Source organism: Talpa occidentalis, unplaced genomic scaffold, assembly GCF_014898055.3.
Source record: "Talpa occidentalis isolate TD23 unplaced genomic scaffold, MPIMG_talOcc4v2.1 talOcc4.16, whole genome shotgun sequence".
Taxonomy (NCBI): Eukaryota; Metazoa; Chordata; class Mammalia; order Eulipotyphla; family Talpidae; genus Talpa; species Talpa occidentalis.
In genome coordinates this window covers 85726606-85748635 of record NW_023601653.1, presented here as the reverse complement: position 1 = coordinate 85748635, position 22030 = coordinate 85726606, and the positions used below count along the sequence as shown (strand labels likewise).

The 22030-nt window shown below is 70.5% G+C and overlaps 1 protein-coding gene across 1 annotated transcript in view; it reads left to right on the top strand.

Moving 5' to 3' along the window:
- The window catches only part of KIF21A (kinesin family member 21A), a 49560-nt gene extending 29400 nt beyond the window's left edge, over positions 1-20160 (top strand). Inside the window, 26 exon segments of the mRNA XM_037515126.2 lie at positions 1279-1369; positions 1566-1674; positions 1921-2109; positions 2634-2833; positions 3494-3601; positions 4572-4640; positions 4721-4935; positions 5011-5164; positions 5371-5565; positions 5799-5900; positions 6279-6444; positions 6706-6726; positions 8305-8365; positions 8581-8635; positions 8805-8895; positions 8898-8988; positions 10383-10487; positions 11393-11521; positions 12859-12897; positions 15074-15210; positions 16110-16290; positions 16916-17080; positions 17512-17629; positions 18247-18417; positions 18697-18896; positions 19166-20160. Coding sequence (XP_037371023.1) covers positions 1279-1369; positions 1566-1674; positions 1921-2109; positions 2634-2833; positions 3494-3601; positions 4572-4640; positions 4721-4935; positions 5011-5164; positions 5371-5565; positions 5799-5900; positions 6279-6444; positions 6706-6726; positions 8305-8365; positions 8581-8635; positions 8805-8895; positions 8898-8988; positions 10383-10487; positions 11393-11521; positions 12859-12897; positions 15074-15210; positions 16110-16290; positions 16916-17080; positions 17512-17629; positions 18247-18417; positions 18697-18896; positions 19166-19259 — 3256 coding nt within the window. The 3' untranslated portion in view covers positions 19260-20160.
- The last annotated feature ends 1870 nt before the right edge of the window (positions 20161-22030 follow it).

Below are 22030 nucleotides of genomic sequence, written 5' to 3'. Positions count from 1 at the left end.
TGCAAACGCTGGGTGCCTTGTGCCCCTACCCAGCCTTCGGGCCACACTGCAGCCGCAGGGTACAGGCCCTGGAGCCGCTTTCTGCCCCCGGCTGTCCCGGTACCCCAGTAGGACTGCTGTGGCGCCAGGGCGAGGGCCTGCCCACCCCTCGGCTCAGGATCCATCTAGCCCTGTGCCAGCCTCCTGGCATCCCCGCTGCCCGGGTGGCTCTTGCCAACGCCGGAGCCTCGCTTTCCGGCGACGCGCGAGAATGGAGGGGCAGTGGCCACAAAGTGTCCACTCGGGCTTCGAGGCTTGTGCAGCTCCAAGACACAGGTGGACGGAGGCGCTCACAGCACTGCTGTTGCGGTGCCCGGCCCTGAGACGACGTCAGCGGGCGCTCACCCCAGCGGGCAGGAGGAGGACGGGTGTGGGTGGCGCTGGGACAGGGGAGGGGGTGCGCCTGGCTCGGGCATCGGGGCCCGTGTCAGTGAAGGAAACAGCAGCATCCGCACCCTGCTCGGAGTTGGGGTGGGGGCCGTAGGCCAGGAGGGGCCTGGGGCAGGCCTGGGCTCCTGCACTAGGGGAGGGGGCTGGCCACTGGCCGCTAGTTGGGGTCCCTGTGCCGGGACGAGCCCCCTGGGCCCTCCCTCGCCCTCCGGGCTCCCTGCCGTCGCCGTGGGGGACTTTCCACAAGCCACATTCCAGCGCCCCTGCAGTGACCTCGACCCCGCGGAAACTGTGATCCTGAGGTGCCCTTGACCCTGTGGTGTCCTTGAGATGTCTACAGGACTTCACCGTAGGCTACTTAGCGCCTACTCCCTCTGTGGGTCCGCCTGGTCCCCTGGGGGGTCCAGGGTGAAGATCACTGGCTGTGAGCGAGGGGCAGAGGGGCCGAGGGGTCAAGCAGGCTTCACAGCTGCCCTGGGGCCCGCGCTCGCTCAGCAAGGTCAGCCTGGGTGCAGACATGTCTGTGAGGACGTCATGAGGAACCAGGGGGTACGGCCAGTGTAGGCAGCCCTGGTGGGACAGCAGCGTAGACGCCAACATGGTGGCCGTGATGGGCAGCCAGTGCAGACAAACTGTGATGCTCGCACCTGCTGCGACAACACCCAGCGGGCACGAGGCTGCTGCGTCTTCGCCGTCCGGGCCGTCCCCAGAGACATGGCTGGCGAGGAGCTCGCGTGTCTCCTCCGAAGCCTCGGACTGTGGCTTTGCCAGGCTGGTTGCCGGCTGCACCTGTCCAGGGCCGAGCAGCCTCCTCTGTGCTGCCTCTCACGCCTTTGCTTTTCCTCACAGTGTGGCTGCTATGGAGGACGGCGCAGACCCTGGCCAAGAGAAGGGCGAGGAGGCGGGCGCTCCCGAGAGCGCGGGCAGCCAGATGGAGGCGGTGAGGCCCGGGCTCCAGGGGTGGGGGGACCTGCCCTGTGCCCTGCTCTGCGCGGCTGGATGCTCCCTGCAGTGTGGGGCAGTGACCTGGGCAGCGGCCTGCTCCGTGGCGGGGGCTCCGTGCCGCTGGCCCCGGCCTGGCTCGTCAGTCGTCTGGGCTTGCACAGGCACCTCTGCTCACGCCCGCTGTCACCCAGGAGGAGAGCCAGGATGCCGGCCAGCAGGAGGACGAGGACGAGGACGAGGAGGATGAGGAGGACGGGGCTGAGAGCTCTGATGAGTCCGACTCGGAGTCCGACGAGAAGGGTATGGGGGCCGGGCTGGGCCTCGGGGCGGACAGAGGCCCCCAGTCTCCATGCACCGGGCAGGTTGGCAGCTCCAGTGGTGTCCTTGGGCCCCCGGGCCCCACGCTTGGCTCCGGGGGCGTCTGCTGTCCCTGGCCACTGTGGGCCCTGCGCTCCCTGCCCTGTTCCCGGCTCAGTGCCTCGGTGGGGGACGCCACTTGTGCCTGGGGGGCCGGGCGACGACACCTCAGTCTCCTGCTCCCGACAGCCAACTACCAGGCCGACCTGGCCAACATCACCTGCGAGATCGCCATCAAGCAGAAGCTGATCGACGAGCTGGAGAATAGCCAGAGGCGGCTGCAGACGCTCAAGCGGCAGTACGAGGAGAAGCTGGTGACCCTGCAGCACAAGATCCGCGACACCCAGCTGGAGCGGGACCAGGTGCTGCAGAGCCTGGGTGAGGCGCGGCCCGCGGCCTGTGCTCCCTTGCCCCCTCTCCGCTCCTGTCTGCTCCGGGATTTCGTCCCAACTGTGGCTGATGGTTCTGATGCCTCACTTTATGCTGGGAACATCTTTTTTTAATTTGCCTTTTGCGTACAAGAGCTGGGGGGCAGGCCAGAGGTGTGGGGGGTGAGAGGATTCCCCAGAGACAGAGTGGGGAGCAGAACAGGCGGATCTACTGAAACCCACTGCTGAGGGAGCAGCGGGGAGACGGAGAGGTCTGCCGCATCGTGTGGGTAGCTCCCTGGCCGGGGATAGACTCAGGCCGTGACAGTGACACCCTGAGACTGACCCCTGGGCCTCCGGGGAGGCCCTGTGCTGGGAACATGTTTATACGTTAAAAATAACGTAAAAGCCCTTAGCTGTCAGAGAGGTGCAGGGCAGGTTTTGAGCGACTCCCCGGCCTCCCGGGTGTGTGTGGGGAGGGGAACCCCTCTTCCGTAAAATATGTGTCTCACAAACCAACACCCGCGCATCCAGGCTCTGTGGAGTCCAACTCGGAAGAGAAGGCCAAGAAGGTCAAGTCCGAGTACGAGAAGAAGCTGCAGGCCATGCATAAGGAGCTGCAGCGGCTGCAGGCGGCGCAGAAGGAGCATGCGCGGCTGCTGCGCAGCCAGTCCCAGTACGAGAAGCAGCTCCAGAAGCTGCAGCAGGACGTGGCAGAGATGAAGAAAACCAAGGTATCGGCACCGCCGACTGGCATGGGGCAGGGGTCGCGTGGCCCCGGCCCTGAAGGGCCTCCCGGGACCGCCCACCCCGGCCCCACGGCTGCTTCAGCCTGCTGAGCCCGCGCGTCTCGGTGGGGGCGGACAGCCTGGTACTTGCTGGGATGGGCTGCCTCTTGCTGGCGCAAAAATCACCGTTTTCCCTTGGATGGCCGGGGGTGGGCTCAGGACACAGGTAGGACGTGGCTGGGCTGCCGACTCGCCACGGGTCTTTGTTCTCCGCTTTGCAAGCTGCCGTGTCTTGGTGTGTCCGGCAGCCGGTGCTCTGTGCTCGCGGCAGCCGACTGCAGCTCAGCCCCGCGGCTGGCTCTCCGCGCTGCCGGGCACCCCACGTCCAGGCTTGGTGCCGCCCACAGCCAGCCATGGCCCGCGTCAGAGAAGACGGCCTGCACTGGGGGGCGGCAGCGGGGTGACTGGGTCGCGTCCTAGAGCCCTGCGGATACGCGGGGCCCTCGACAGGGCAAGCTGGACGGTGGGGAGTGGTGCGCGCCGGCCCTGCCCGGGGTAACTGCCCGTCAGGATGCGGGCGGCCGGCACGCGGAGCCCCCAGGGCGAGGCTAGGCCGGGCAGCACAGTCCCATCGGGGCTGTGTTTTTAGGTTTCCTGGGTTTTTAGGTTCGCCTCATGAGGCAGATGAAAGAAGAACAGGAAAAGGCCAGGCTGAGCGAGTCCAGGAGGAACAGGGAGATCGCGCAGCTCAAGAAGGATCAGCGGAAACGAGACGTGAGTGGCCGCACTGAGGCCGCTGTCCGGGGCCTGGGACTTGCCCTGCTTCTCCCTAGTGGCGAACGGGAAGACGGGCGTCCTGCGGCCTGGCTTGGGCACCCACCTCTGCAGGAGAGGGTACCACCTCTGCGCCATGTGGGTAGCTCCCCGGCCGGGGATCGGACTCCTGCTGCAGAGGCTGTGGACAGCTTCATAGTGCTGTGCTCAACCCCTTGTGCCACCAGGGAGACCCCATTTTTAGTGTTTTGAGGACCCTCCGCACTGTTTGCAGCAGGGTGGGGCCCGGCTGCCCCCCGCCCACAGTGGACAAGGCTCCTTGGACACAGGGCCCTTCCTCAGAGCGCCCCTCTGCGGGGGCGGCAGTGTGGGCAGCAGATAGCAGGCGAGCGTCGTGTGTTCGCCTCCAGGCCTCGGAGGACGTTTGTGATCACGCCCACTTGGGCTTTGCCCACGGCCATGGGTCCAGTAAATGACAGACCCAGAGCTCAGGTCCGTTTTTCGTCAGCCCAGATTCTTTCTTGAGCCGCATCCCTGGGAAGCGTCTGGTAGTGAGTCCGCGCCTGTGGCGTGGGGGTGGGGGCGCGGGCACAGCCCCGGTGGGGTCCCCTGCATCCATCCGTCCGAGGCGCTGCCGGCCACCTCAGCAATGCATGTCCCTGTGTTGACACGGCCTCTGCCGCGAGACGCCTGTTCTGTTCATTCTGCTCGTGCCTCCGCGGCCACAGAACGGAGCGTCTAAGGCAGGGACACGAGGCGGTGCAGTCTCAGAGGAGCGAGCAGCCCGTGGTTTATGTGTTAAAAATGTTTATATGTTACATATGTTTATATTGGTCTGGCGCAGGCGCCGGTGCTCACTGCCCGGGTCTGCGAGGGGCTGGGTCCTGCGGGGCCGCCGTCCAGGCCCTGGGGTCCGCGTGGCGGAGCTTTGCGTCTCTGCTGCTTTAAGGGGCTTGGCCTTGCTTCATAGCATCAGCTGCGGCTGCTGGAGGCGCAGAAGAGAAATCAAGAGGTGGTGCTTCGGCGCAAAACCGAAGAGGCAAGTGGCTCTGTGTGGGGCGGGAGCCGGGCGGCTCTGAGGGCTGCGGGCTGAGCCCGCCCGCCTGGCTGTGATTGCAGGTGACGGCGCTGCGCCGGCAGGTGAGACCCATGTCTGATAAAGTGGCCGGGAAGGTCACTCGGAAGGCCGGCTCGTCCGAGGGCCCCGCCCAGGACACAGGGCCCAGCGCGGCAGCCGGAGACGCGGAGGCCAGCCGGGCGGGGACCCCACCGAAGGGCCGGGTCCCCGTGGCCAGAGTGCAGGCCTTGCCCTCGCCCAGCGCCAACGGAGCCAGGTGGGCGCCCGTCCCTCTCCGCGGGCCGGCAATGCCGGGCGCCGGGGGATGAACCAGCTCGCTCTGTGGTTCCAGGAAGCAGCCCCAGAGGACAGGCCTGCCCGGCCGCGCGGTCACCTCCAGGACCGCGCGCATGAAGTGGCAGCTGCTGGAGCGCAGGGTGACGGACGCCATCATGCAGAGGATGACCGTCTCCAACATGGAGGCCGACATGAACCGGCTGCTCAAGGTGCCTCGTCGGGCGGGTGGGCGGGCGGCGCCTGGGGCACCCTCCGGTCAGTCGGGTCAGTTTCGGGGGCAGCAGGCACGGACAGGCCAGCGTTACTTCTGGACAGTCAGAGCGGACCGTGGCCCCCAGGAGCCCGGGCCTGGCTGCTCTCGCGCAGCCCGGGCCTCCGAGGCACAGTGTCCTCACGGCCAGCCTGTCCCCCACAGCAACGGGAGGAGCTCACCAGGAGGCGGGAGAAGCTGTCGCGCAGGAGGGAGAGGACGGCCCGGGAGGACGGCGAGGGTGAGCGGGGCGCAGCCAGCGTGCAGGAGGAGCTGGAGGCGCTGGCCGCCAACATCGACTACATCAACGATAGCATCTCCGAATGCCAGGCCAGCATCATGCAGCTGGAGGAGGCCAAGGTGCGTGGTGGCCCCTGGCCGGCTGCCGTCCGCCGTCCGCCGCTCCTGTGGTGCGGTGGTGTCACTGGGGAGACGGGGCGCGCCCGCCTTGAGTGCGCGCCTGTGCCCGTGCGGGCCCTGGGCGTCCGACGTCCACGCCTGGCCGGGCTGCCCGCTGCCGCTCGCCAGGCGCCGGGCGGCCCCGCCCTCTGCTCCCACAGGAGCTCAGGCCGCGGCCTCCCATGCGTTGACAGGAGGAAGGAGAGACGCTGGACGCGGCCGCAGTCATCAACGCCTGCACGCTCCTGGAGGCCCGGTACCTGCTGAACCACTTCCTGTCCATGGGCATCAGCAAGGTGGGTCTTGGCCGCCGGAGCCTCGGCCTGTTCCGTGGGGCGGGTTCTCTGTGCTCCCCCCCGGGGCCGGGACGTGCTGGCTTGTCCTGTCCTGCTGTCCCCGCCCGAGCCCTGGGCAGCCCCGAGAGCCGCTCTGGCAAGGACAGACCGGAGCAGGACTCCTGGCTCAGGCCAGCTGGCATCGGCCTCGGGTTTGCACCCCCTCTCCCAACACCCCGTGGGGACCGTGTGGCAAGCCCGGACCCGCTGCGAGCCCGGGGTCAGCTCAAGTGCGTGTCCACGGCTCCAGCGCGCTGAGGCCTGGGCAGGAGGCGGCCCCGGGCGGGTGCTAGCTGCGCCCGCAGGGGACATGAGACGCTGCGTTGGGCCTCGGCACAGGGGCTGCAGGCTGCGCAGAAGGAGGCGCAGATCCAGGTCCTGGAGGGCCGGCTGAAGCAGACGGAGATCACCAGCGCCACCCAGAACCAGCTGCTGTTCCACATGCTAAAGGAGAAGGCGGAGCTGAACCCCGAGCTGGAGGCCTTCCTGGGCCCCGCCCTGCAAGGTACCCAGCAGGGCGCAGGGACGGGGTCTGCCCAGCAGGAGCGTGAGGGCCCCGGGCCTCCAGCCGTTGCGGGGCCAGGCCTCAGGCCGTCTGCGGCGCGGTCACATAGGTCATTTCCAGCGTGAGCCCCGGCCCACGATCGGCCCGAGTTGGTGCCGGCTGTGGGGTCTCCACACGCCCCGGCACCGTCTGTTCTGCGGGGGAGCCCGGCGTGGCCCGTTGTGATGGGCATCTTGCTTTTGTCCCCTCGTCGCGTCACAGGTCTGGGTGGCCAGCCGCCAGGTGAGTGCCAGCTCTGCGCAGCTGCATGAGCCTCTGCCATGCCCCTAACCGCACGCCGCCTGCCGCACGGCCTCTGGACAGCACGGCACGCTGTGTCCCCCCGCCCCGGGCTCCCCGCCCCAAAGCCTGCTCCAGCCACATCCCTCAGTGCCGCGTGGGCTTCACCGCGGCAGCTGTCCCGCAGGACCATCTCGGGGATAGTTTTTCTGTAACTAACACATTCAAAGTCTGACCTCACGTCTCTCGGCCGGCGGCCCGCGGTCAGCTCTCTGACGTGCTCGCGGAGAGGACAGCCACGGGACAAGCACGCGGCCCTTCGGCCTGAGCAGGGCCTGCGGGTCTGAATGTGGCGACGTGGCCGCAGCCAGCCGGGGTGTGGGCCTGGCCCTCGCTCCTCCGCCGGCCTCAGCCCCTGCGTGTCCCCCTTGCAGACGGGAGAAAGGGGGGTCCGTCCTGTGAAGGGGCCTCTTAGCTGCCCGGTAGCCTGGAGCAGGGTCCACCGCCACGTCCATTCTCCTCCTCTTCCCCCCTCCCCCCAGCAGCCGGGCGAGGGAGAGAAAGCCGGGGCCCCGGGGGCAGGCGAGGGGGCGCAAGTGGGGTCCAGGCAGCGGGTTTTCGGGCTGGCTGGCGGCGGCGGAGACCTGTGGGGCTGGCGGCCTGGGCCGGTGGTCTCTGAAGGGCGGGGCGGAGCAGGTGTGCCCTTCCTGGGCATCCCGTCCTGTCTGACCCCCCCCAGAGGGGCACGTCCCCCCTTTCCTGGTGGACATGGGCGGGACGAGGCTGCTCTTCTGACCCTGCTCTCTGGTTGTCCACTCTAGCCCCTCCTGCCAGGGGTCCCCACCCTCCTGCCGGGCCCTGCCCTCCCCCGCCACAGCCCCACAGGCGGCTGGTGCTCTGCTCTGGGGCTCCGAGGCGGCCGTGGTGGGGGGCGGCAGGGAGCGGGCCGCCTGCCATCCCCTCCCCTCCTGTCCCTGCGGCCCTTCAGCAGGGAGACTGTGGCAGACGCCCCCCGGGCCGGCCCCCGCTTTCCTGCCTGGGCTCCGAGGACTGATGCGCGGCTCCTGTCTGTGCCCCTCCCGGGCGTGTCCCCCGCGGGCTCTGAGGTGGCAGTGGGGCCTCACCAGCCCTTCCGCCCCAGAGCAAGCGCAGTCACACACCTGTGCACACACCACGCACCTGCACAGGTGCACGCACACCACACCTGCACACGGGTGCGTGCACTCGCCTGTAGGCACACACTTCTCCACTTGAAAACGAAAGCAGAAGCCCAGAGGGTGTTGAAGGAGCCGCCCCTCACGCTGGGCAGGCAGGGCTCCCCCTCCGGGCGCCCCAGGGCCCGACCTCCCCTCTCGCTGGCCAGCGGGTCCGGGGCTCTCACCGCGCGTGGACCCGGCCTCACCTCACCTCCGTCCTGGGCGATGGTTCTCCCGCGGACGTGCGGGTCCTGGGCCGTGACCGGGGCCCCTGGGCGTGTCTGCCGTGCCGACGAGGGCCCGGACGCAGCTGCGTCTCCGCACAGAGCCTGCTCCTGCGGGTCCTGGCCTGCCGCTGACGCCCACATTTTGGGCTTTTTTATAGAAAACGGGGAGGACAGTAGCGACGAGGATGCCCCTTTAAACAGCCCGGGGTCCGAGGGGAGGTAAGAGGCCCTGCGGCAGGCGCTGGGGTTGCGGTCGGGGGCGCAGGCGGTGAGGGGAGACGCGCGTCACAGCGAGAACTTGGGGCTCAGGCGGGAAGGAGGGTGCTGTTCAGTCAGCTCGTCGTGACTTGGACGCGCGGCCCCGGCGGAGGACTGGCCTGCACCGCGGCCCGGCCTGCAGGTCTTGCCTGACCGGGGCCCTTCCCCGCCCGCAGCTCACTGTCCGCGGACCTGATGAAGCTCTGTGGGGAGGCGAAGCCCAAGAGCAAGGTGAGCGCCCGCACGGGGGGCAGAGCCCGCCCGGGACCCCAGCCGCCCCCACTCTGGGAGGACGCGCTGCTGACGCCAGCCCCCAGACCCACCTGCGGGGCAGTCCAGGGTCCAGCCGCGTCCCCCCAGCCCCTCTCCGCCAGCAGCCCCTGACCCGGCGTGTCCCCAGGCGCGGCGGCGGACGACCACGCAGATGGAGCTGCTGTATGCGGAGAGCGGCGAGGGCGCCCCGGACGCGGGGGACGCCTGCCCGCCCGGGCCCCCGCGCCGCTGGAGGAGGCCGGCAGCCCCGCGCCCACGGGGGGCCCTGTGGCCGGGGAGCGAGAGCCCGTGCCCCCCAAGCCAGGAGGCCTGTAAGTGGGCGCCGCCCCGGGTCTGCAGCGGGCGGGCTTCCCCGCGGGTCCCGGAGACTCAGGTCCCGCCACCGTGCGAGACGGAGCGCTGAATTGGCTCGCCTCACTTGCAGGCTTTAGGGTCAGGTTTGGGGTCAGGCTTTGGGGTCGCGGTTCCTGTGAGGGCTGAGTCAGGACTCGGAGTCACCTGGACGAGGCGGTGCTGCCAGAAGCGCCCAACTGGCCTCTGCCGCCAGTCGGTCTCAGCGGGAAGGGGCTTGTGGGGAGAAGCCGCGGCCGCAGTGGGGTGGAGGGGGCGCCCGTGGGAGGGGCTGGGGGCCATGTGGGAGGGGGGCCCACATGGGGGGTCACACAGTAGCGGGAAGACTGCATGGGGTGTTCCACAGGCTGGTAGGGGGTGTCCACAGGGCAGCGGCGCCGGGAGCACCTGTGGCTACAGGCAGACGGAGACAGATGCCCGCCTGGGCGCGGCGCTCACAAGCCGGGCCCTGACGTCGTGTGCTCAGTGTCCCCAGGCAGCCGTCTGCGCACATGTGACCATGCGTGTGCGGGGACCCGCGGGCCTGCGTGTGTGCCGCGACAGCCTTGCGTGTGCCAGCAGTGCTGCGTGTGTGCGGTGTACAGGCGGGTCAGCGCATGTGACTGCGGAGCTTGTGCCCAGCATGTACCCATGTGTGGTCACGCATGTGCACCTGTGCGTGCATGTGGGCAGCGTGGTCAGGCGGCCCGTCATCTGCTGGACACTCTGCGCCCGTCTGGAGCTGCCCGCATGCGCAGGACGCCCCGGCTGGCGGGCCTCCCTTCCCCGCACCCACCGGGGCTGCTGCTGTGCCCGCGGCTGAGTCCGAGGACGGCCCGTCCTCCCCTGGGCCCCGGCCGCGTGGAGTTAGGTCTCACTTCAAACGGGGCCGGGCCCGGGCCGCTGCGCACGCCCCGAGCTGCTCTTCTCCCGGGTTTGCCAGGGGCGCCGACGCGCTGCCTCGGGTGCAGACGCCCGCTGGGCACGGTCTGGCTGTGCAAGGGGGTGTCTTGTGAGAGCCTCGTTGTCATCGTGAATCCGCAGAGCGCACCGGACCCCCCGGCTCAGCAAGGTGGTCTCCGCGGCCGCCTCCAAGCTTTGTGACTCGAAATGCGAATCCACTGAGTCTCCTCGCTCACATTTTCATCTCCTCGTGTTTTCCTTCTTGTCAAACTTTAAAAGCCGTTTCCGCTGTGGTGGCTCCGGCCTCGCAGACCCTGGTGTCCGGGCGAGCTTCGTCTCAGCTGCTCAGCCACCTGGGGCGGGCCTGGCCCTGGGCCCAGCTCACCCCCTCTGCTCGCTCCCAACGCTGGGGCCTGCGACCACTGGGGCGGGCGCCTTCCAGGGCAGTGATCAGACTCTCCTCCTGTTTCAGCTCCCGGCAGCCGTCCATGTCCGAGAAAAGGGCCCCGGGGCCTTCCCCCCTCAGCCGGCGAAAGACCTATGAGAAAGAGAAGCCGACGCCCAAGGAGCAGAAGCTGTAAGTGCAGCCTCCAGGCTCGGCTGCCGCTCCTGTGCTGGTGACGCGGTGCCGGAGGGTCCCCCCGGCAGCCAGCCCAGCCCAGGACTCTGCTGGCATCCCTCAGCCCCTCAGCGCCCCTCTGTAACCGCCCCTCCCGACCCAGGAGAGGCGCAGTCAGCTGGCCGCCGGCTGGCCGTGGATGGCCTCTGTCAGGGCCGACGACATGTGGGCTGGCCGGGGCGAGGGAGCCGGCCGCTTCTTGCTGTCCTTCACTCTTAAACTGCTGGCTGCCCTGGCTGTCCTCCTGCTGACCTCTGCGGAAAGCTGTTTGTGGGTTGGCGCGGGCTGCCGGCTGGAGGGCGCGTCCTGCTGCGGGTGAGCCTGCACCGTGGGGGAGGGGCTGGCGGCTCCGCTCCCCTGGGGTCCCAGCCCCTCAGCGGGGCGCACGCCTGTTTGTGAGCGCTTTAACCGAGAACGCCAACACCGAGGCTGGCTTCCACGTGCCCCCTGCGCCCTCATCCCCACCGGGCCAGCCCGAGTGCTCTGCCCTGGCCCCGCCAGCTGCCGGGAGCGTGGGGACTGGCCCTCCGGGCGCCTGGCCCCACCTTTCAAGCCGCCAGAGCGTTTCAGGGATGAGGGGAGGTGGGAGGGGTGGGGGAGGCTTTGGGGGGCGCGCTGACTGCCGTGGAGGCCGGGTGGTCTGCAGGGCGGCGGGAGGCGCAGCCCAAACACCGCAGCTTTACAGTCTGGCTGGGGGCGGCAGGTCCCAGGCAGCGCCACCTCGTGGCCACCGGGAGAAGTGCAGCGCCTGTGGCAGCCTGGAGGCCCCGCTCCAGCCGCAGGTGCTCAGCCCTGCCCCTGCTCCAGGCCTCACTCCCGGTCAGCGCGTTGAAAGCCCCGTCTGCTGTTCTGTTTTCTTGTAGCTCAGATTCTGGGACCTCAGAGGCTAGTCTCTCACCTCCTCCTTCCCCGCCAAGCCGGCCCCGTAGCGAGCTGAGTGTCTTTAATCGACTTACTGTTTCTCAGGGAGCCCCGTCAGCCCCGCAGGATAAGTAAGTCTTGGTGTCCAGGCCCCAGGCAGGGCCCTGCTGCCCCTTCCAGGACGGTGCCCAGGGCTGTCCGAGCCGCAGGGGTGAAGCCCAAGGCCCCAGCCCCCGGGGGGCCCCCAGGTGTGGACGTGCCCATGCTGCCCGCCGCGGACCTCCTGCACGGGGCCAGGCCTGGGTCTGCAAGCCACCGGGAGGCCCAGAGGACTCTGGCGAGAGCTGGGTCCACAGGGCCACAGCTGCTCTGTGGGTGGGGCGTCCACAAGACGCCTGTGTGTGGGCTGAGGAGCCCCGCCCAGCCATCAGAGCCCCGGGGTGAGGCAGGACAGCGGTCCCTGTGGGGACACGCGGCAGGAGTGTGGGCGCAGTCTTCACCCCCGGAGGTGAGCAAGGCCTCTTGAGGACCCAGAATCTCGCAAGAATCCTGCCCTGACCGGCTGCTCGGGGCCGATTAGCCTGCTGGCTTCGCTCAGACCTGACGTGGGTCCTCCGCTGCTCCCCGCCCCACCCACGGCTCAGCGTCCGCTGCACGTGGGGGCACCTGAGTCCCGGCTCTCCAGCCGCGTTCCTGGGCCGGGTTCTGGGGCAGCGTCGTGTGACTGTGTCCATCTGATACTCGATGTGTGTAGTTGAGTCACGGGTGACGTGTCCTTCAGGCTGACACGTGTGTCACTGAGAAAGACCTCTGTCGCTGTTACACCACGTGTCTCGTTAAGGAAAGAGCCAGCAGTGGCCCAGGGTGTGGGGCTGCGGGTGAGCCGGCACCTGCAGTCTGTCCGCCTTGTGTGGGTCACGATCTCCTGCGCCCAGAGTCTGGTCCGCTCCCTGGGTTCAGCTGACACGTGCCAGGAGCCCCCGAAAGCTGCCTCCGCGGTCTTCTCTAAAGCCGAGGCTGGGGCGGCAATTCAGAAACCGCCCCCCCAAACCCTTCCTGGCTCTCGGAGACCAGGGCTGTGCCCTCCCCGCGGCCGTGCTCCCGCCCAGGAGGATGCCCCCGACCACCAGGGAGGGCAACAGGAGGGGCTGAGCTGCTTGAAACCCCGACAGCCCCCTGCCTCTGGCGGCCCATCTGGACTCTGTGCCCTTGAGACAAGCCCGAGCTGGCATTGCGCCGTGCCCCCCCCCCACCCTTGCACGCACATGGCTGGCAGCGCCCGGGCCTCAGCAGGCAGCCGCCTGGTGGGCGCCGCGAGTTCAGGCAGGGCCCACTCCCGCCCTCAACATCCTGCCGGCCTGCGCTCCAGGGGCGGCCCCTGGGGGCCAGCCAAGCCCTGCCGGGGCTGGACCCACCCTGCGCCCCCGCGCCCGCTGCGCCCGCGCTGACTCTGCCTCTCTCACTGTAGGTCTGGTGAAGGTGACCCCTCTCCGGCCGAGGCCCTCAGGTACCCGCCCTGCTGCCGGGCCCTGCCCCTCGGCCGCCCCGCCCTCCGCAGCATGGCTGGGGCCACAGCACCCGTGGCTGCAGGCGCCCCTGTGCGTCCCTGCTGCGCCCCTGCATGCGCTGCAAGGCTGCCTGGCTTCTGTGTGCAGCCCGAGTCGTCTCTCCGGGAGGAGACGCTCCTGCGAGCTTTGTCTCAGCAAACGCCCACCGCTGCGACCTCGGGGGGTTGACGCTGCTCTTCCCTCTTGATGTAGCAACTTTAAAGAAACGGCCTGGCAGGCCTGTGCTCGAAGGAAAGATGGCGCTAGAGAAAACGAGATAGCAGCGCAAAGCAGGCAGGAGAGGGGGCTTGTAGGAAGGGTTTTGTGCGGGGCGACGTGGGCTGTGAAGTGGCCGCTGCGCTCTGTCTGCTGAGGGCTTGGGGGCCCCGCTTCCACCCCTGCTCACCCACTTCTCTCTCTCTGCTCCTCCCCGTGCTGCGGCTGCTGCGACCCAGGAGGTAGGTGGGGTTCGGGCCCCGCAGCGGGGACGTGTGAACCCCAGTGGGCGGAATGCCGAGCGGGCCTCCCGGTGCCCCCTGCCTGTCACCCTGTCACCGCCGGGGCGCGCGCGGCCTGTGTCGCCCCCCGCCCCCCACCCTCCCGCGCGCGCTCAGGGCGGGGCCTGTCTCCACCGAGGTGTGACGTTGAAACATGTAAGCACGAGGTCCCCAGAGGCCCCCGGGGCCTGACAAGAGGGCACGCTGCGTCCTGGGGCACGCTGGCCATCGGGAGGGGCTTCTGTGGGGACCTGTCATGGGGGCACCCGTCTGCCTGGGGATGGCCCACTTGGCGTGGGTCGCACGGCTGTTCTTGTGCGGCTGCTGGACCGCGCGGTCACTGCGGGCCAGCCCCCTGCAGGAGTGGAGCCTGGCGGTGGGGTCGTAGCTGGGGGCGCTGAGAGGCCAGATCCCGGCTTTCCGGGAGGTTCTGCTCCCATTTTGAGCCGGGGAAACGCAAGCGGGCTGGCGGGCTCCGGCTTCCGAGACCCTCAAGTCCCGTCGTGGCCGCAGGGTCCCCGGGCTGGAGGTGGTGTGTCTGGCGGGCTCGGCCCGGGGTCCCGCACCTTGTGCGCCATCACTTGGCCCTGGAGTGAGGCTGTGCCCCCAGAAGTCCTGGGTCGGCACACCTTGCCCTCTGAGAGCCGCGACAGCTGAGCCTCCCCGCACGCCCTGGGGAGGGTCCCTTGTTGACCCTGACCCTGTCACCCTTGAACAGACCCCTGGACCTTCCACGTCCCGCCTGGGCCTCCCCTGGGCTGTCCTGGCCGCCTGTGGAGCACCGGGGGGGCCCAAAGTGAGGGGGGCTCTGGCAAGCAGCACCCACCCCTGTGCTGCCTCCACCTGCAGAGACGCCCCCTGGGCTGCTGCCCTCCGCTCTGAGGGCTTCCCGGACCTTGTCCCCGACCGCCCCGCCCACCCGCCCTGCCTGAGGCTGCCGCCCTGCTTACCTCAGCGTGTGCTGGGGCGGCCGCTTCCGGCTGGCACTTGGAGACCGAAGCTCGAGCTCAGGGCCCGCGGTCTGGCCCATCCTGGGCGCCCTCCCCGGAGCACAGCGCCCCCTCGTGGCGGAGCCGGGGCAGCGCCGCTTCGCACCCCACACCCCACGCCGGGCCCTGGGTCCCTGCGGTCCGAACATCAGCTCTGCCCCGGCGAGGGTGCACCAGCGCCCACCCTGCGCCCGCCTGGCCACGGCCCGCAGCACCGTCCCCTCCTGTGCTCTGGCACCGGGGTGAAGGCCCCAGTACCCCAGATTCCAGCAGCAGAGCGCGAAGCCTCGAAATGCTCCGTTATTCGTCTCCTTTGAGGAGACGCGAGCGCGTTCCTCGTGCTGGTCATCCGCACCGGCCTGCGCCCGGCGGTCCTCGCGTGAAGCCGTCCCGTCCCCACACACGCCCGTCTTGGCTGGGGCGTCTGGGTCCGGGCCTCCCTCTGCCCAAAAGGGCCTGTCCACACGCCCCTTTGTCCTCGTCGGCGTCCGCTGCCCCCAGCCCTCCCATGAATTCGCTGGGCTGGATGAGATGAGATGGCCCAGTGCCTGGCCAGTGCCCCTGCCCTCGGCTGCCCAGAGGGAGCCGGGCTTTGCTGACCGTGTGTTCGGGGGAGCCGAGCAGCCTCCCTGATGAGCCTTCCTCCCCAGGGGCACCATCCACCCGTTCCCGGCCCCCAAGGGCGTCCGCACGTCCCCGCTGCAGTGCGTCCACGTGGCCGAGGGGCACTCGAAAGCCGTGCTGTGCGTGGACTGCACCGACGACCTGCTCTTCACGGGATCCAAAGGTGCCTGCACCCCGCAGCCTGGGTCTGGGAGGGGGTGCGCACTGGAAGCCCGTGGTGGGGGGCCTAGGGCAGACCCGTCCCTGCTGTTTCAAGAGCAGGAACTAAGCCCAGAGACAGAGGTGGACACCATCATTCCGTGTCTGGTGAGGTGGAGGGGTGGGGGGCCAGTGCATCCACCAGTAGCTGCCCACTGCGGCGCCTCCACCCCCGTGGCCCTGCTTTCCGGGCGGGGCAGGCTCCAGTGAGTGAGCTGGTCCAGCTCTCGCAGCTGCTGGGCCCCCGTGGCCCTGGCCAGGGCGGGGACGGACCCAACCCTGCTCCGAAGAGCTGCAGGCTCGGGCTTCACAAAGGGGAGAGAGCCCGTCAGCCCCGAGTGCCCAGGGGCGTGCGGGGTGGATGTGGGTGGATATGAGGGGAAGGCTGGTGTGTGGGTGTGGACTTAGAGGCGGCGATGTGGGCAGTCAGTCCCGGCGTGGACAGTGGACTGTCGCAGGAGACGTGGAAATGAGCTCGTGGGGGAGAGGCACGTTCAGGGGCTCGCCCTGGCCAGCGTCATCGGCCAGCAGGCGTGGACAGCGCGTGCAGCTGTGAGGGAGCTGTGGGGGTGGCAGGGACCCCAGTGCTGCACACCGGATGCGGGGGTCCCTCCCAGGTCCATGTTCTCCGTGTGGAAGAGCAGAAAGAGGTTTTACAGGGACGCCATCTGGTCCCTGCTGGGCAGGGGCTGTGAGTGGGCGGGTTGGGCCTGTGGTCTCAGCCTGGGGAGGTGGGCTCCGCGCCCTGTGGTTTCAGGGCCAGTTTGCATCCCGACGCCCAAGCAGCACAGGCCCTACCTGGCCCCACCTGGCCCGCCTGCCTCCTCCGCGGCGGCCTGGCTGAGGCGTCCGGGTCTGTTCCAGATCGGACGTGCAAGGTGTGGAACCTGGTCACGGGGCAGGAGATCATGTCGCTGGGCGGCCACCCCAGCAGCGTGGCCTCCGTCAGCTACTGCAGCTACGCGAGCCTGGTCTTCACCGCGTCCACCTCGCACATCAAGGTGTGGGACATCCGGGACTCGGCCAAGTGCGTCCGCACACTGACGTGAGTGCCGGGCTCCCTGGGCAGTGGCCCCACCCCCGCTGGGCAGCCAGGCACTGGGGCCATCAGTGGGCAGGGCCGGGCAGCCACGAGGCGTTTTTGAGGGTCTGTCCACCTCCGAGTGGGCACAGCCACGTTGGGCAGCCAGAGGGTGGCCCCTGTGCCCTGGGCTCTGTCTGTGAGACACAGAGCAGCCTGTGGCCTCGGATGCAGCTGGGCACCGGCGAGCTGACCGCTTCTCTGCTGAGCACAGGACAGGTTCCGGCAGAGTGCGAGGTCTCGGGGCGTCCACCCGTCCGGTGGGCTCGCGGGGGTCCAGTCCAAAAAGAGACTTTGTTTCAGACGGGAACTGAGAAATCGCCTCGAAGCGCAGCACTGTGTCCCCTGCAGGGCGCGCGAGGCCTGGCGGGGGCCTGGCCGAGTCCCGCGGGAGCCCGGGCCCGGCCCCTCCGCCGCGCTGCCCGGCCGCCCCGAGCTGGGCGCCGGCCTCCCCCGCCCGCCGCTGCCCCCGCCGCTGCCTCGGGCCCGGGGCTGTGCCGGCGGGCGAGGCCCCCGCGCCCCCCGCGCCCCCCGCGCCCCCCGCGCCCCGCCCCGGAGCGGGCCCGCCTCAGCCGCGCCGCCCCCGCAGGTCCTCCGGCCAGGCCAGCCCCGGGGACGCGTGCGCGGCCGGCGCCGCCCGCTCGCCGGCCACCGCCTCGGGGGAGAGCCCCGTCGCCCGGATCGCGCTCAGCCCCGCGGGCGCCGCCCTCTACGCCGCGGCCGGGACCGCCGTGCGCCTGTGGGACCTCCGGAGGTGCGGGGGGGGGGGGGGGGGGGGGGGGGGGGGCCGCGGGGCGGGGCTGCGGGGAGGGGCGGGGCCGCGGGGCGGGACTGCAGGGAGGGGCGGGGCCGCGGGGCGGGGCTGCAGGGAAGGGCGGGGCTGCAGGGAGGGGCGGGGCTGCAGGGAGGGGCGGGGCTGCAGGGAGGGGCGGGGCCGCGGGGCGGGGCTGCAGGGAGGGGCGGGGCCGCGGGGAGGGGCGGGGCCGCGGGGCGGGGCTGCAGGGAGGGGCGGGGCCGCGGGGCGGGGCTGCAGGGCGGCGGGGCGGGGCCGCAGGGAGGGGCGGGGCCGCGGGGCGGGGCTGCAGGGAGGGGCGGGGCCGCGGGGCGGGGCTGCAGGGAGGGGCGGGGCCGCGGGGCGGGGCCGCGGGGCGGGGCGGAGAGCGAGGAGAGCGGCGCCGCCCGCAGGTTCCAGTCCGCGGCCCGGCTGGCCGGGCACCTGGGCCCCGTGATGTGCCTGGCGGTGGAGCGTCTGTCCGGCGGGCAGGACCTGGTGGTCACCGGCTCCAAGGACCACTGCGTGAAGGTGCGTGGCCGCCCGCCCCGCCCGCCCCCGGGCCTGCGGCCGCCCTTGCCCGACGCCGGCGCCCGCGGGGCCTCCGGGCCGGCAGGGAGGCCGGGCAGGGCGCGGGCCTGAGGCGCCGCGGGGCCCACCCGGCGGGCGGGCCGAGGCGCTGGGCGGTGCTCTGGGCCCCGGGAGCGCGCAGGGCAGAAGGGGGTGCGAGCCCCGGCCCAGAGCGGAGGAACGGCCGCTGGGGACTCGCCAGCAGGGAGAGCCCGGGGCGGGGGTGTGCTGGGGGCGCCCAGGGGGGCCCTCAGGCTTGGGTGCGGGCCCTGCAGCAGGGAGCAGGGGAGGCCTTCGTCTCGGAAGGGCGGGGGAGCCGAGGGCGCTGGGGGCTCCGGTGCTGGCTCCCCGCAGCTCGCGGGACCGAGGCCCGCGAGCTGACCGTCCCATGCGCTCGAGCGGGGCCCCTGCCCCGGGCGTGGCGTCCCCTGCGCCGGGAGAGCACGGTGGCCTCTGCGCCTGCCGTCCGCCCCGTCCCCACCGGGACCTGGTAACCGCGCCAGGAGGGGCCGCCCCGGCCTGCACGCTGCTGGCTCGGCCCTTCTGGGCTGGCCCACGCTCTCCCCGCCTCCTTTCAGATGTTCGATGTGACGGAAGGGGCCCTGGGCACCGTGGCCCCCTCCCACAGTTTTGAGCCCCCCCACTACGACGGCATCGAGGCGCTGGCCCTGCACGGGGACAGCCTGTTCAGCGGCTCCAGGGACAACGGCATCAAGAAGTGGGACTTGGCGCAGAAGGGCCTTCTGCAGGTGAGGCAACCCTCCGGAGACCTCGGGGGGACTTCGGCAGGACCTCGGTGAGACCTGGGGAGGCTTCGGGGTCTCTGGGGGCCTCGGGCTTGGGGGCCTGACAAGGTCGTGCTGCTCGGTCGAGGTCGTGCTGACTGAGGCTAAACTTGGGCGGCACTCAGGGCCCCCAGACCCCCCAGAAGAGGGGGAAACAGCCTCGCGGGCCAAGGCTGCCTCAGGCGGGGCCTCAGGACCAGAGCCGGGCGCGGTCCGAGGCCCCTGAGCCGTGTCTCTCCCCAGCAAGTGCCCAACGCACATAAAGACTGGGTGTGCGCCCTGGGCGTGCTGCCCGGGCCGCCCGCCCTGCTCAGCGGCTGCAGGGGTGGCGTCCTCAAGCTCTGGAACCTGGACTCATGCCTGCTCCTCGGGGAGATGAGAGGCCACGACAGCCCCATCAATGCCATCTCCGTCAACGCCACCCATGTCTTCACGGCCTCCGAGTGAGTGTCCAGCGGCTCCCCCGAGCTCCCCGTGGCGCAGCCAGGCGGCGGGAATCGGCGTGGGTGTCTGGGAGGGGCTGCCGCCTCCCTGTCTGTCCCGGTCGCCCCTCGTCTGCGCCAGTGGGCTGCGTCCAGCCTGTGCTCTGTCCCCCTGGCCCGCGTGGGGGTGGCCGTCGAGCGCCCACGGCCGGCTCTGCGGGCCCCGACGCACCACAGCTGCCCCTGCCGCGTTCTGCCGAGGCTCATGTGCTCGCGCTTCCTGTTTGTAGCGACCGAACCGTGAGGATCTGGAAAGCTCGCAGCCTGCAGGACGGCCAGGCGCCTGACGCGGGGGACCCGGGGGAGGACGGCGCCAGCGTCTGAGGCGGCAAGCGGGAGCCGGCGGTGCCGTGTGGCCCTCGTGCCTGCTCCGGGTCAGGTCCTGGGCAGGTCAGCTGCAGGCGCCCCTAAGCCCACTCCCGAGGGCTCTGCTGGCCGGCGCCGTCCCGCCACGCATGTGCATCTGTGCTGACCGCCCCGCCTCGCGCCGCTGAGCTCCAGGTACAGCCCTCCAGTCCGCAGATGAGCCCAGGGCCCGTGACCTGCAGCTGCGCACGGCTGTCCCACGGCGCCCTAGAAACACCCACCGGGCGGTGTCTGGGGGTTCCCCACCCCCGGGGGCCGCCCGGTGCACAGGAAGTGGAGATGTGAAACGCCGTCCGTGCGCTGTGGACCCCGGTCTGTGCCGGCACAGGTGGCCTGTGCCCCGCGCATCCGGGGCCCACGACGTGTCGCTGCACTTGTGCGTGCTGGGCACCCCCCGCCCCGGCCCTCCAGGCTCCACGTCCACCGGCCCCCGACAGCGTGACGTCCTTCCGGAAATCTATTTTGATCGGTTTTCCCCTGGAGTTGCTCCTGTATTGCTGTTTGATTTCATTTTCTGTTTAACAGTCGCGTCTCCTCCCTTGTCTAACGTTGTCTGCGCCGCTGAGCGGGTTTCAAACACGCCGTGTCTGCGGCCGGGCCAGAGCGGCCGCCGGGTGCCCGGGTGCCCGGGCGGGGCAGAGGCGCCTCCTCGCCGTGTGGACTTCTAAACGCTGTAGATTGGATTTTACAAAAGGATGTATAATTTATCTGTCTGCTGAGAACTTTAATTTGTAAATTCTGCAAATTTAATTTTGTGTAGATGGTTTAACATTGGAAAATACTGTCTTGGGTACCGCAGCCCTGGAAGCGTTTGCCGTAGATGCGAGCTTAGCTGGGGCTCAATAAACACGCCGCTGCCACCTGCTTTTGCTCCTGTTCTTCCTCCACTCGCGCGGAAGGGGGGCGTCTCCGCAGCCCCCCCCCCAGCTTCCTTCCCGGGACGCTGCGTTGCTCTCCGGCCCCGTGGGGCAGTCTCCGCGGCAGAGATGGGGACCGGCCGGGGGCGTTGAGGGCGGGAGTCGAGCGGTGCTTAGAGAGCTCAGGAGACAGCAGAAAATCACACACCTCACCCCAAATCTCAGGACGGCGACACCCTGTTACTTGGGGAGGGGAGGGGACTGCCTCCTCTGCTGCCCGCGCCCTGCCCGGCGCCAGGCGGGGCTCCCTGCAGGCGGCCGGGGCCTCCCCGCCCCGCTGTGAGAGGGACTTTCCTTCCCGGCGCCCGGGGCCTGTCTGTCCTCAGGGAGCTCTGTCCACCCGCGCGGCTGCAGCGAGGACCCGGCGGGGGCCGTGAGCTGAGGACGCAGCCGCAGGTGAGCGTGGGGTCGCTGGGGCCAGCGCGGGGCGCAGCGCAGGGCCGCGGGCACTGAGTCCCATAAACTTATTTTTAGGGGTGGCTCTCATTCATGAACCTTCTTTTCCCGAGGTCTCGACGGCTTTCGACCCGGGCCTGATTCGGGGCACAGCCCAGCCTCTTCGGAGGTGAGTGCCCCCTCCCCCGCTCACGAGCCCCCTGGTCCTGGCCACAGACCCCGGGGCCCGCCCTGGGTGCCGCTGCCGGAGGCTGCTGGCCCTGCCAGGAGCTGCTCCCCCCGCCCGCTGCTCCCCCTGCCCCGCTGCTCCCCCCCCCCCCCCCCCGCCCGCTGCTCCCCCCGCCCCGCTGCTCCCCCAGCCCCTCTCCCCGCCTCGCCTCCCGGCCCTGGCGGTCCGGCCCAGTGGACGGGGCTGGGGGCGGGGGCGCCCTCCCAGGCAGCGCTTCTGCGCCTCTGGGTGACCCGCGAGGCCTCCGGGGAGCAGGCGTGGGGGGCGGGGCTCGGCCACCGTCAGCCACTTGGGGAGTCCACGGCGGGGGTGGGGGGCGGCGCGTCCTCTGCGGGGCCGGCTCCGGGCGAGCTGCCGCGAGTGACCCCAGGTGCCCGCGGAGGACTGTCGCGGGGGGGGGGGGTTCCTGGGGGGCGGGGGCGCCCGGGGGGCCCGGGGGTCGTGCTCCAGGGCGCGCTCTCCGGGGCGCGCCTTTGTTTCCTCCACCTTCTGCACGTTCTCTCCGGCCTCTCCCGGCCTCGTTTGAAAAACTTCATTCCTCACCCGACACAGTCAGTGAGCGCCCCTGGCTGCCCCCCGCGCCCCGCCGCACCCCCCCCCCCCCTGCGCCCCTGCTGCGGGCGGGCACGGCTCCGTGCCGGCCTCCCCCAGCCCCTCCCCCCGCGGGCGGCCCCTGCGCCTCCTGGCGTCCTGTCTCCATGGCAGCGGCTCTGACGCAGGCCCAGGCCCCAAGCCCCCCTTTGGCACAGAAACTGTTTCACTGGGAACGAGGCTTCCAGAACCGTCCGGCGCCCCCGCGAGCTCGGGCTGCTCCCGCCTCCCCGGCTGGCCTGCGGCGGGGGCGGGTCCCGGGGGCGCACTGAGGGGCGGGCGGACGGGCGGGGCGCCAGCGTGGGGGGGTCCCGCCCGGGTGGGCCCCGGCTCTGCAGGCGGCCAGCCCCGCCTCTGCGCAGGTGCCGGCGTCCCGGGCAGCATCGGCGGCCCGCGGGGGACAGTGTCGCTCCGTCTCCCCCCGGGCAGCCCGCGAGGGCGGCGCCGCCTGGTGAAAGCCGCGCGCTTGCCGGCAGCCCCACAGCCCACGCGGCGTTTTTTTCCCCCAGAACTCGGGAGCGGGACAGCATTGGAACGTCCTTATTTCACGTTAGGGGGCTTCGGGCGGTGCATTAAGGCCGTCGGGGTTCCCTCTC